The sequence below is a fragment of the Ascaphus truei genome, chromosome 1, assembly GCF_040206685.1.
Source record: "Ascaphus truei isolate aAscTru1 chromosome 1, aAscTru1.hap1, whole genome shotgun sequence".
NCBI classification, from domain to species: Eukaryota; Metazoa; Chordata; class Amphibia; order Anura; family Ascaphidae; genus Ascaphus; species Ascaphus truei.
In genome coordinates, this window is record NC_134483.1 from 94,572,257 (window position 1) to 94,585,053 (window position 12,797).

The 12,797-nt window shown below is 48.3% G+C and overlaps 1 protein-coding gene across 3 annotated transcripts in view; it reads left to right on the top strand.

The window, feature by feature from the left end:
• RAD17 (RAD17 checkpoint clamp loader component) overlaps positions 1 to 12,797 on the top strand; it is a 33,543-nt gene that overhangs the window by 17,304 nt on the left and 3,442 nt on the right. For all 3 annotated transcript variants that reach the window (XM_075592186.1, XM_075592178.1, XM_075592195.1), the window contains 6 exons: positions 112 to 223; positions 3,948 to 4,142; positions 8,696 to 8,784; positions 9,555 to 9,701; positions 11,204 to 11,350; positions 12,265 to 12,385. In XM_075592186.1, coding sequence (XP_075448301.1) covers positions 112 to 223; positions 3,948 to 4,142; positions 8,696 to 8,784; positions 9,555 to 9,701; positions 11,204 to 11,350; positions 12,265 to 12,385 — 811 coding nt within the window. The remainder of the gene's footprint in view (positions 1 to 111; positions 224 to 3,947; positions 4,143 to 8,695; positions 8,785 to 9,554; positions 9,702 to 11,203; positions 11,351 to 12,264; positions 12,386 to 12,797) is intronic.

Sequence of the window (12,797 nt, forward strand, 5' to 3'; positions counted from 1 at the left end):
TCGCACCAGGTTTTTCTTTGTAGTGTGAAAGGTGTGTAGGATACAACAGAGTGTATTTTTGCTTTGGCTGTTAAAGATCACAGGGTTTTATGAGCCTTTTCTGTATTACAGAGTGGGGGGAAATGTGCCATCCCTGATAAAGCTGCACTGGAGTTACTCTGCTCTGGCAGCTCAGGGGATATCAGAAGTGCCATTAATAGTCTTCAGTTCTCAGCACTAAAAGGTAAGCTTTGTGTCACTGTACATTTAAACTTTTAGCTCATTTGGCATGTCAGTGTGTTTCAGCGCCAGTGGGGGGTATCAGCACACCGTCCCTGCACAAAGCAGCCCGGCGGGCCTGAAACCCGCAGTACACAGGTTGCTTCAGACTTACACTGCATTCTTGCAATTTGAGTCGACCATGCAGTAAAATAAGTAAAAAGTGGAAATCATTTATAGATATTATTTAACGTCTATAAAATCAATGTAAAGCTGGGCTGAAGGAGTGGCTCGGTTGGAAATGGCACCGATTCTGATAACAACGACACAGAGCTCGAAGCAGGGGAGTCTGGTTCAAATCCCTGCTCCTTTGACAAGTCACTTTATTTCTCTGTGCGTCAGGCACCAAAAAATAGAGTGTGTGCTCTGTGGGACAGGGACTTGTGTCTGTAAACATTCTGTGTACATCGCTGCATACCGTGTCGGCGCTATACAAGAAAAAACAAACAAATATTATAAAGCAACACTTGCTTTTTGTGAAAAAATATCTCCTTGCACAATATGTAACATTTATTTTTTGGATTATGCATTGTGCTTACAGTATGTAAATAAAAATAAAATAAATACAAGGAAATCATAAGTGTATTTATATGGGTTTTTACAGGTTCCAAATATCTGGTTTGCTCCATTATTACATTAAATACAGTTATTGAAGTGCAAACAGAGATTCTGGGTACTGACCTGCAAAGACACCGACTCGGAGTGTGACACTGTCTTCCCATCTATTTTGAACATTGATATTTCCACAAATCTGTCTGTGTGCTCATTTGCATGTCATTACCCAGAATCCTTGCTTGCGGTTTACTCTCATGGTGTGGAGCAGATTTTATGGGCCTGTGCAAGGCATGGAAATGGAAATGCGCTCATGAGGTTTTTTTTGTGTGTCCTACAGAGCAAACCTTAAAGGTACCATTCAGACTAGTTAATAATGTTACAGTCTGCTTCTTACTTGTTCAATTAGACCATTTCACATCACTTCAAAATACAGCATCTCAGCATTTCTAAAACACATTTGTGGCAAAAACAAAGTGTTATTGCTGTAACAGAGAGCAGATTTTAATTCCATACACCAAGCTAAGCTATTCAAGGTTGGGATATGTTGGCAAGCCACATTTTATTGAATACTAGCTGAGAGACCTGGCGCTGCCCGGGAACAAAACCTCCTGCTCCTTCCTCTGCCCTCCCCCCCCCCCCCCCCGTTCCCCTCGTCTCTCTGCCACCCCCACCCATGCGCAGCTGTGGTCCTTCCCCCCCCACCCCCCTGCTCCGGTCCTCCCCCCCCTCCCCCACGCGCAGCACACAGTGCCACACACACCGTGAGACACACACACAGTGCTACACACACAAACCCAGTGAAACACATTCACAGACAGTGTCACACAGACACAGTGTCACACAGAGAAACACACAGTGTCACACAGAGACACACACAGTGTCACACAGAGACACACACAGTGTCACACAGAGACACACACAGTGTCACACAGACACACACACAGTGTCACACAGACACACACACAGTGTCACACAGACACACACACAGTGTCACACAGACACACACACAGTGACACACAGACACACACACAGTGACACACACACACACACAGTGTCACACACACAGTGTCACACAGACACACAGTGTCACACAGACACACAGACACACACACACACACACACACACACACACACACACACACACACACACACACACACAGTGACACACAGACACACACACACACACACAGTGTCACACAGACACACACACACACACACACAGTGTCACACACACACACACACACACACACACACACACAGTGTCACACAGTGTCACACAGTGTCACACACACACACACACACACACACACACACACACACACACACAGTGTCACACACACACACACACAGTGTCACACACACACACACACAGTGTCACACACACACACACACACACACAGTGTCACACAGACACACACACAGTGACACACACACACACACACACACACACAGTGTCACACACACAGTGTCACACAGACACACACAGTGTCACACAGACACACACACACACACACACACACAGTGACACACAGACACACACACACACACACAGTGTCACACAGACACACAGACACACACACACACACACACACACACACACACACACACACACACACAGTGTCACACACACACACACACACACAGTGTCACACACACACACACACACACACACACACACACACACACACACACACAGTGTCACACACACACACACAGTGTCACACACAGTGTCACACACACACACAAATGTCCTCGGGCACCCACAACAAATGCAGTGAGGACCCGCCCGTTCCCCCCACCGGCGGACACCAGCCACCTCCGTCCAGTTTCCGCGCTCCCACCGGTGCAGAAGGCACCTCTCTCCTGTCTGGGCGCTCTGACCGGTCGGTCCCGGGTGGGGGCGGAGCATGCAGCGGAGGCCGCCGAGTGCACGGCAACCCGGAACGGGCGCGAGCCGGCGTCGGGAGGAGGCTGAAGTGCCCGATGAGCGGGAGCAGCCGAAGGCTGGAGCCGCAGTGTGCGCGCACCGCCAGGCCGCTGGAGCACACGTGCGCATGTGACAGGGGGGCACCGGGGAAAGGGGTGGACCGACACGGGGCAGTGGGGGGGGGGGGTGCGCTACCCGGGGGGGGGGGGGGCAGGTGGAGGTGATACCCGGGGGCAGTGGGACTCAGCGGGAGACAGGGACACAGAGTGGTGTGACCGGGGGAGGGGGATTGGTGGTGGGGGAATGGTGAGGCCAAGCGGCGGGTGGTAGTGTTGTGGATGGTCCTGCTAAGTGAGATTCCTAATCCAAGTGAGGGCAAGAGGTGCAATGGGAGGGGTGGGGTTGAGGGGGGCGGGTGGTGCGTCCTGCGTCCGTGGCCAATAACACAGAGGGAAGACATACACACACAAACATTATTTGAGACTTATAGATATAGATGAAGACATTCTTTGCTATTGTAGGTTTGGATTCCTCTCTAGGAAAAGGGATCTTTCTATAAACTAATTTATATACAAAGGGTTTTGAAAGTAAATAGTGACTGTTGGATACATTTATCAACTTAAGTGGCGGAACATCCCACACTATCATGGGGCTTGTAGCATGACGTATGTGAAATGATTTAGGAAACATCATTAAGCACCTTTTTGAAGGTGCAGTTTCCCCCAAAATGATGCATATTGAAACTGAATTCCTTAGGATAGCATGAAAGTAAATGGCCAACATTTACTTTGACTTATCCAGCTGTTTTTGATATTATTTTGTTTTAAAAAGGCCAAAAGCCTGCATTAGTATGTTCACTTGGCAATTACTCCTGCTGTTTATTTTCATTTACTTCCCCCACTCGGTAGCACAGAGCAATTTTCCACTCAGACTTCATCTCCGACAGGACTCTTCTAAGTCCAGTGATGTCACAATATTAGAGGGGGGAGGGGCGGGTGAGTGGCAGTCCTGTTCAGTTTGATTTGGGGCTCTTTTTCCAGGAATAAAACGCAGTTTAAAAAATCAGTGACCAGGTAAATAACTGGAGACGTGAAAACAGGACACCCTGTCGTACAGTATGGAGGATAAATCTTCTAAAAAGTAGAAGGAAAAAATAAACCACAGGAGGAACTGTGTAAGGCTTATCTCATTTTCTTGGTGGTTGCAGATTTTTCATTACCAAACGATTTCTGGTCAAAAAAGAAAGGCAAAACGGCAAAATCGGAGAAAATGTCATCTAGAGCAAAGCACAAAACGAAGTCCGAGAAGGCAGGAGACCATGCAGACCAAGTGCAAGCAATAGGTGGAAAAGACGCCTCCCTCTTCTTGTTCCGAGCCTTGGGCAAAATACTCTATTGCAAACGTAAGCTAATGTTCCAGGTTGTTTTTCTAGCTTCAAATCACCTTTGTGTTACCTTTAAATTACAAATTGGCGACTATAATGGAATCGGAATCCTTCAAGCCCTTTTAAACCAACATATATTTTATTTAGATTATTCTCTTGTGGTTCTTATTGGTGTTCTGCTGTCCTCCAGCATGTTGCACCCAGACGGAACACTGCCGTACCCGCAGGGCAGGTCTGGGTGATAAATACCACGAGGAAGCTGGGGTTACACCCAGGCCGGAACGCTGCCGTACCCGCAGGGCAGGTCTGGGTGATAAATACCACCAGGAAGCTGGGGTTACACCCAGGCCGGTCTGGGTAATAAATACCACCAGGAAGCTGGGGTTGCACCCAGGCCGGAACGCTGCCGTACCCGCACGGCAGGTCTGGGTAATAAATACCACCAGGAAGCTGGGGTTGCACCCAGGCCGGAACGCTGCCGTACCCGCAGGGCAGGTCTGGGTAATAAATACCACCAGGAAGCTGGGGTTACACCCAGGCCGGAACGCTGCCGTACCCGCAGGGCAGGTCTGGGTAATAAATACCACCAGGAAGCTGGGGTTACACCCAGGCCGGAACGCTGCCGTACCCGCAGGGCAGGTCTGGGTGATAAATACCACCAGGAAGCTGGGGTTACACCCAGGCCGGAACGCTGCCGTACCCGCAGGGCAGATCTGGGTAATAAATACCACCAGGAAGCTGGGGTTACACCCAGGCCGGAACGCTGCCGTACCCGCAGGGCAGGTCTGGGTAATAAATACCACCAGGAAGCTGGGGTTACACCCAGGCCGGAACGCTGCCGTACCCGCAGGGCAGGTCTGGGTAATAAATACCACCAGGAAGCTGGGGTTACACCCAGGCCGGAACGCTGCCGTACCCGCAGGGCAGGCCTGGGTAATAAATACCACCAGGAAGCTGGGGTTACACCCAGGCCTGGGTAATAAATACCACCAGGAAGCTGGGGTTACACCCAGGCCGGATCGCTGCCGTACCTGCAGGCAGGTCTGGGTAATAAATACCACCAGGAAGCTGGGGTTACACCCAGGCCGGAACGCTGCCGTACCCGCAGGGCAGGTCTGGGTGATAAATACCACCAGGAAGCTGGGGTTGCACCCAGGCCGGAACACTGCCGTACCCGCAGGGCAGGTCTGGGTAATAAATACCACCAGGAAGCTGGGGTTACACCCAGGCCGGAACGCTGCCGTACCCGCAGGGCAGATCTGGGTAATAAATACCACCAGGAAGCTGGGGTTACACCCAGGCCTGAACACTGCCGTACCCGCAGGGCAGGTCTGGGTAATAAATACCACCAGGAAGCTGGGGTTACACCCAGGCCGGAACGCTGCCGTACCCGCAGGGCAGGTCTGGGTAATAAATACCACCAGGAAGCTGGGGTTACACCCAGGCCTGGGTAATAAATACCACCAGGAAGCTGGGGTTACACCCAGGCCGGAACGCTGCCGTACCCGCAGGGCAGGTCTGGGTAATAAATACCACCAGGAAGCTGGGGTTACACCCAGGCCGGAACGCTGCCGTACCCGCAGGGCAGGTCTGGGTAATAAATACCACCAGGAAGCTGGGGTTACACCCAGGCCGGAACGCTGCCGTACCCGCAGGGCAGGTCTGGGTAATAAATACCACCAGGAAGCTGGGGTTACACCCAGGCCGGATCGCTGCCGTACCCGCAGGGCAGGTCTGGGTAATAAATACCACCAGGAAGCTGGGGTTACACCCAGGCCGGAACGCTGCCGTACCTGCAGGGCAGGTCTGGGTGATAAATACCACCAGGAAGCTGGGGTTACACCCAGGCCTGAACACTGCCGTACCCGCAGGGCAGGTCTGGGTGATAAATACCACCAGGAAGCTGGGGTTACACCCAGGCCTGGGTAATAAATACCACCAGGAAGCTGGGGTTACACCCAGGCCGGAACGCTGCCGTACCCGCAGGGCAGGTCTGGGTAATAAATACCACCAGGAAGCTGGGGTTACACCCAGGCCGGAACGCTGCCGTACCCGCAGGGCAGGTCTGGGTAATAAATACCACCAGGAAGCTGGGGTTACACCCAGGCCGGAACGCTGCCGTACCCGCAGGGCAGGCCTGGGTAATAAATACCACCAGGAAGCTGGGGTTACACCCAGGCCGGATCGCTGCCGTACCCGCAGGGCAGGTCTGGGTAATAAATACCACCAGGAAGCTGGGGTTACACCCAGGCCGGAACGCTGCCGTACCTGCAGGGCAGGTCTGGGTGATAAATACCACCAGGAAGCTGGGGTTACACCCAGGCCGGAACGCTGCCGTACCTGCAGGGCAGGTCTGGGTGATAAATACCACCAGGAAGCTGGGGTTACACCCAGGCCTGGGTAATAAATACCACCAGGAAGCTGGGGTTACACCCAGGCCTGGGTAATAAATACCACCAGGAAGCTGGGGTTACACCCAGGCCGGAACGCTGCCGTACCCGCAGGGCAGGTCTGTAATAAATACCACCAGGAAGCTGGGGTTGCACCCAGGCCGGAACGCTGCCGTACCCGCAGGGCAGGTCTGGGTGATAAATACCACCAGGAAGCTGGGGTTGCACCCAGGCCGGAACGCTGCCGTACCCGCAGGGCAGGTCTGGGTAATAAATACCACCAGGAAGCTGGGGTTACACCCAGGCCGGAACGCTGCCGTACCCGCAGGGCAGGTCTGGGTAATAAATACCACCAGGAAGCTGGGGTTACACCCAGGCCGGAACGCTGCCGTACCCGCAGGGCAGGTCTGGGTAATAAATACCACCAGGAAGCTGGGGTTACACCCAGGCCGGAACGCTGCCGTACCCGCAGGGCAGGTCTGGGTAATAAATACCACCAGGAAGCTGGGGTTACACCCAGGCCGGAACGCTGCCGTACCCGCAGGGCAGGCCTGGGTAATAAATACCACCAGGAAGCTGGGGTTGCACAATGTAAATAAATACAACTATAAATATTAGTGTTTGTATATCAAGGTCTCTCAGACACAAAACTGGAGAGGAAGAAATTGCACCAGAATTATCAAAGAATAAGATCACGTAAGATATAGTGGGATTGTTTGCTTTTATAAATATGTTTTGCTTCTGTTTGTTTTACTGCAGTTCTGCCCTAGTTTTACGGTTGGGAGACTGATGCATAGCCCCCACTGAGTATATTTAAACACACCAATACAAAATCTACTTCAGTGTAATTTTCTGCACGTGGTGTTAATGTGACATGGATGGCTGTATTTCTCTTATGTTGTCTTCAAAGTAAAAGGAAGCGGGGGACGGCACCATAGGAGAGCAGAAGAAAACAGGACACCCTATAGGGTAATATTGTGAATACTAGGTGGTCAACGCTAGTGATAACCCTCTAATGGTTGTCCTCCCATTTTAGTGTATTAAATCAGGCATATCACAATCGGTGGCAATGAATGGATGAACAGCCATGCAAATGTGGATAATCCCAGAATAGAGGAGAGGCGCAATAGTGCAGACGGTATAAAACTTAAAACACATTATGTCAAAGATTAAAATGCCACCGGAATGCGCACTTACAAGATCTTTTAGGCATATAAAATAAACGTGTAAACCAGGAACTCCTGGGAGTGGGGCGAGTAGAGATCTCTCCGCTTCCGTAGCGCTGGCGCCTGGTGTGATTGGCCATCAGATAGTGTTGCTTCCGGTTGCGGTCGCCATGAAACTATTAACGGATCACTTTGTTCTCCCGTTACGAACTGGACAGAGAACTGAGAGTGATCCGTCAATAGTTTCCGAGTGGCTGCAACTGGAAGCAACACTATCTGACGGCCAATCACATCAGGCGCTGGCGCTACGGAAGCGGAGAGATCCCCCGCTCCCTTTTTCTTTGAAGACAACATTTACCCAAAGAAACATTTGAGACTGTGTTTCTCATTTAAGGTTGAGTGGAGGACCTTTCTTGGCCTGTATGGGCTTGTGTGCATTGATAACACTGTAAATTATTTGCTGTGGTCTGAGGCAAGACCTAAACTCACACTGTATGTGGTTTATAATTTCACGTTCATAAGGTGATTGGTTATTGTCACTGTTTGTGTATTCACACTGATTTTTGATCATATATTCACGGGGTTTAGTTTCCCAGTCTGCGTGGTTTATTCCTGTGAGACCTTCACCCTAGACCCAGTTTGGTTCAAATTGTATTTCTCTTATGCCCTTATTTAATGTGCCTTGAAGCCGCTTCCCAGTGCTAGAGAAGATGTTAGTTACATTCGTTTGCATAGAGCTGATCTCTGTTTCCAGTAATGTGAAGGAGCTTCACAATGTATATGGGTCTTGGTGGGGGAGATGAGAAACCGTGCAGGTCAGTCTCAAGGAGACAACATGTAGACATGTTCCCAACGTTTGCTCAGGAAGATTTTCACGTTTTTCCGTTCTTGCGGCGCTTCTCTTTCTGTTTATTGTGTCATTGCTGTGTTATATTTCCAAACATTGCATACCAAGCAACCCTAAATCCAATCCTGATATTGTGAATAACGAAATAAAATGCCTAATGTTTTTCAGGAGAGTCCCCACCCACAGACTCAGATTCTCATTACTTACCTGCGCACTTATCCAAACACGATAGAGATCCACTTCTTGTTCTCCCAGAGGTGAGACACTTCTTGGGCAGTGTTATCAGAGGTTCCTGTGACATGCGATTCCACATAAAATCGGCATAATAGTATTGTGAACCACTAGGGGTATTTATTGCTGTTTGTTACACTGTCTAGACCAGGGGTGCACAAACTGGGGGGCGCGGGGTTTACAGAGGCCCCGCGCACTTCGCGAAGGCACTTAAATTAAGGCGAAGGCTTCTGTAAACCTCACTTACCTTGGCTCAGACGGCTTCTGGAGACGCATCACCATGGCAACGTGGCGTAATTTGAGGTCAGGTTGCCATGGTGTCGTGATGACGCCGGAGCCAAGGTAAGGGGGAGAGGGGTGGCCATGCACAGAGAGGGACAGCCGGCAGGGAGTCGCAGGGACAAAAAGATTGCTTTCCCCTGGTCTAGACAAAGGTCCTGGATAGGACTGAAACGTTGACCATATGAAATAAAGCCACATAAGCTTTATTCATCACAAGACCCGTGAGTGCCTGTAATATTTTATTTGAGAGATATATGTACATATATAAATATGTATTTCCATTTATTGTCTGTATAATGCCCACTTCACCATAAAGTAGGCCTTTTCTTTTGTTTGTTTCTGAGCCCCATGTAATTTTTGTTCTTTTTCTCATCTGGTTATCCGTCCCCCCAAAACTTGCATAGTTTAACCCTTTCTCTGCAGAGGGATGTGTTTGCAGATACTTGAAATTAGCCATGTTGGTGCTGTGTGGTACTTTTTTCAGTGTATTTCTCTTCTCCATTTTCCCCTTCAGGCAGTCGTGGAAAAGTCCCACATGAACGGCGAGCTGTTCATTTTATACCTTCACCAAAACTTTTTAGATTTCTTCTCTGACATTGATGACGTTGTCAGAGCCAGCGAGTACCTGAGCGCTGCCGACGTCCTCGCCGGAGATTGGAATGTAAGACGTTACTTTTGTGTTACTATATCATCTTCTTCAGGCTCGGCTACAAAAATCACAGCCAACCCAACCCGTTTTGCGGATTGTGGGGTGTTTAGAGAAACTTCCAAAATGTAATTCATAGACTTTGAAGAACTTTGAAAAGATGACACAAAATATATGAAAAGCACTTGCAAAAGTATTTAACAGAAAAAAACCACATTGCTAGCAGTGGGTGAGCACCATTTCTCATAGGGAACCTCTGGCATTCAGTCTGTCTTTACCAATCATCAAAGTGAATATATATATATATATATATAATCCACTCCAGCAGGAGCAGACACAAGACAGCACTCAAAGGTAAGTAATAAAACATGTATTCAAAAATAAACAGCACAAACATGTTTGTGCTATGTTTATTTTTGAATACAAGTTTTCTTACTTACCTTTGGGTGCTGTCTTGTGTCTGCTCCTGCTGGAGTGGATTACTTTTCTCTTACTATTGGTATAGGACATGCACCTCAAACTATTTATGGTATTGGGAGTGCCGGCTGCCCCATTTGTTTTAATAACCCTGAGGAAGGTCCTACAAGGACCGAAACGTTGGTCATGTTTGTGCTGTACCATCTGAATACAGGTTTTTTTGTTGCCATTTATCCTTGAGTGCTGTCCTTTGTCTTCCCTTGCTAGGGATGACTGCTTTCTATTATGGTGGGGGAAAAAGGCGACAAAAAACCTCCACCGTTGGCATATAGCCAATAAAGAATATCACTTGTGAGCACATGTCTTAGACAGGTCTGCAACCCTGACTTTCAACCATTATCACCACACATACAGTGCTCCCACTGCAGCAAGGGATTCTGGGAAATGACATGCAAATAGTCACACAATGTCACCTTTTGCCTGAAATCCATTTTTACATGTAACCCTTATAAGCCAATGCTCGCCGTTCACACAGCTTTTCAGCACAGCATAGGATTAGATGCAAAGCCAGTCAAACTACTCAGACAGCTGTTTCGACCTTTTGGGTCTCCTCAGTGGGAGGTTGGAAGTTACTGGCTGCTATTTAAGGCTTGTAATATATGCGCACGGCGGTGCACGTGGTGCATGCGTTTAGTTTTTATGTTGCAAGCGGTGATGTGCGCGGCTAGGGGGCGTGGCTCTGACATCACAGCATTAGGCCGTGCTGTGATTGGCTAGTTGCGTCATGTGGCGCGGCAGCAGCACAAATTCAAATTTCTTGTATCTGCTCAGATCTGCCGCGCCACTGCTCACGGCCGTGTGCGTCTCAATTGTACCAACGTGAGCCACACACACTCAATTATTGATGCGCACACGGTAGCGCGCGCATTATATTACAGGCCTAAGTCCTTGAACAGATGCAGCCAATATAGCAGGCTACCAGTAATCAAAATGTCCACAGCAGCCAGGTAAGGGCGGGTTCCAGCCAAAGCCTGGAGTGGACCCCTTACATAGCACACCACAGGTTAATTCCACACTGACTACCTTTTCTTTTTCTGCAGTCTCGATCCACCCTGAGTGTCTACAGCTCATCTGTCGCCAGCAGAGGCATCATACATTCCAACAGTGCCAGGGCGTTTGCCAACTGTCAAGGAGGAGTTGGATTTAGGCCTCTGCATAAACCCCAGTGGCTCTTAGTTAACAAAAAGGTACAAGGCTCAATTTTTTAAAGCCTTTTTGTTTTATGTGAAACGGTAACAAAAGGATTAACCAGTAACAACTCCCCCTGCCCCTCAGCCTTTCTAAAGCAGCCTTCAATATGTCTCCCTTCAGCAGTAGAAAGGTTATTGTGTCCTGGCCTCCCCCCTTGCTATTTATAAGTTATTAAAATACAACAATTTCCACACTACATAAAGATATGCGAGACATGGCTGGGTAGCATGAAGGTACGTTGCGAAGCTTGTGGGTCGCCCCTGCAGTAAGAGATCATGCCTCCTTAGAACACTTTTGGCAAAGTTATTCCATGTTTGCAGGTTGTTTGCTTTAGTTTTGCGCTGTGACCCAGTGCGAGATCAGTTACCCGGTGTATGTATTACAAATGGGATCTATGAAGGACTCAGTATCGTATGTATTGCACCATTTTTCCGTCTCCACCAGTAAAGTGGTTAACGCTGCTCCGGATGTAACAAGCCAGCCTAACAAGCGTATTACATATAACACAACTGAAAGCAAATCATGCGGCATTGTATCAACGCAAAGAAAAGTGTGTTTTGGCGCATCATCTGCTCCATAACGATCTGCGCAAAGGTGTAAAAGCTCAGTGATGGATAGAGTAGGACAGTAAAGAGCTGGAGTACAAAGGCACTGTACTTTTGGGGGGGAAGTAATATGTGTTGGTTAGAAATGTATTGAAGTGCATTATCACATTAAAATGTAGATGATGATTCCTCTGTAATAAAGTCATGTTTGGCTGTTGCATGCTTTAAATAACGCTAAAAATGTATCGGAGAAATATGCCACATTTATGTCAAACCTCTATTCATAAACATATCGTATGATTTAGGGAGGACAGGTGGTAGGTTTGATGTTTTGATTGTTTTTTCTTTTTTTTCCATTTATTCAGCACCGGGAAAATTGTCTTGCTGCAAGATCACTTTTCTCAAGTTTCTGTTCATCCCCATTATGTCTTCAAACCCAGATGTTGCCATTTCTGGCTCAGCTAACAAATCCAATGCGAAATCAAGGTATGTGAAGGGATTAGTTAACTACCCCAATGCTTGATGGGCCTATAGCACATAATATACCAATTGTCTGAATTGTGGGTTGCCAGATAAGGGTTTAACTAATAGAACACATCACATTTTCTAACTTGAGTATTTTTGTTTTGAAAAATGGCCGTGGTTTTTGTCTCAATTTTCTTTCCTACAAAACTCCCCCCAGTGTTTCCAATTCCATTAATAGGGGGGAATATTTGCTAACCCAGAAATTAATATGCAGTTGTCTAAAGTAATACTAAGCAGTGGAACGGGGTGAGTGATTTTATTCTTTAATTAGAGTTGGATTTGGGGCATGCCACATACCCTCATAGTGGAAAATATGTATAAGGCATGTAACATGTAGGAATGTAGCTAATATTAGGAATCCTTGCACTAATCT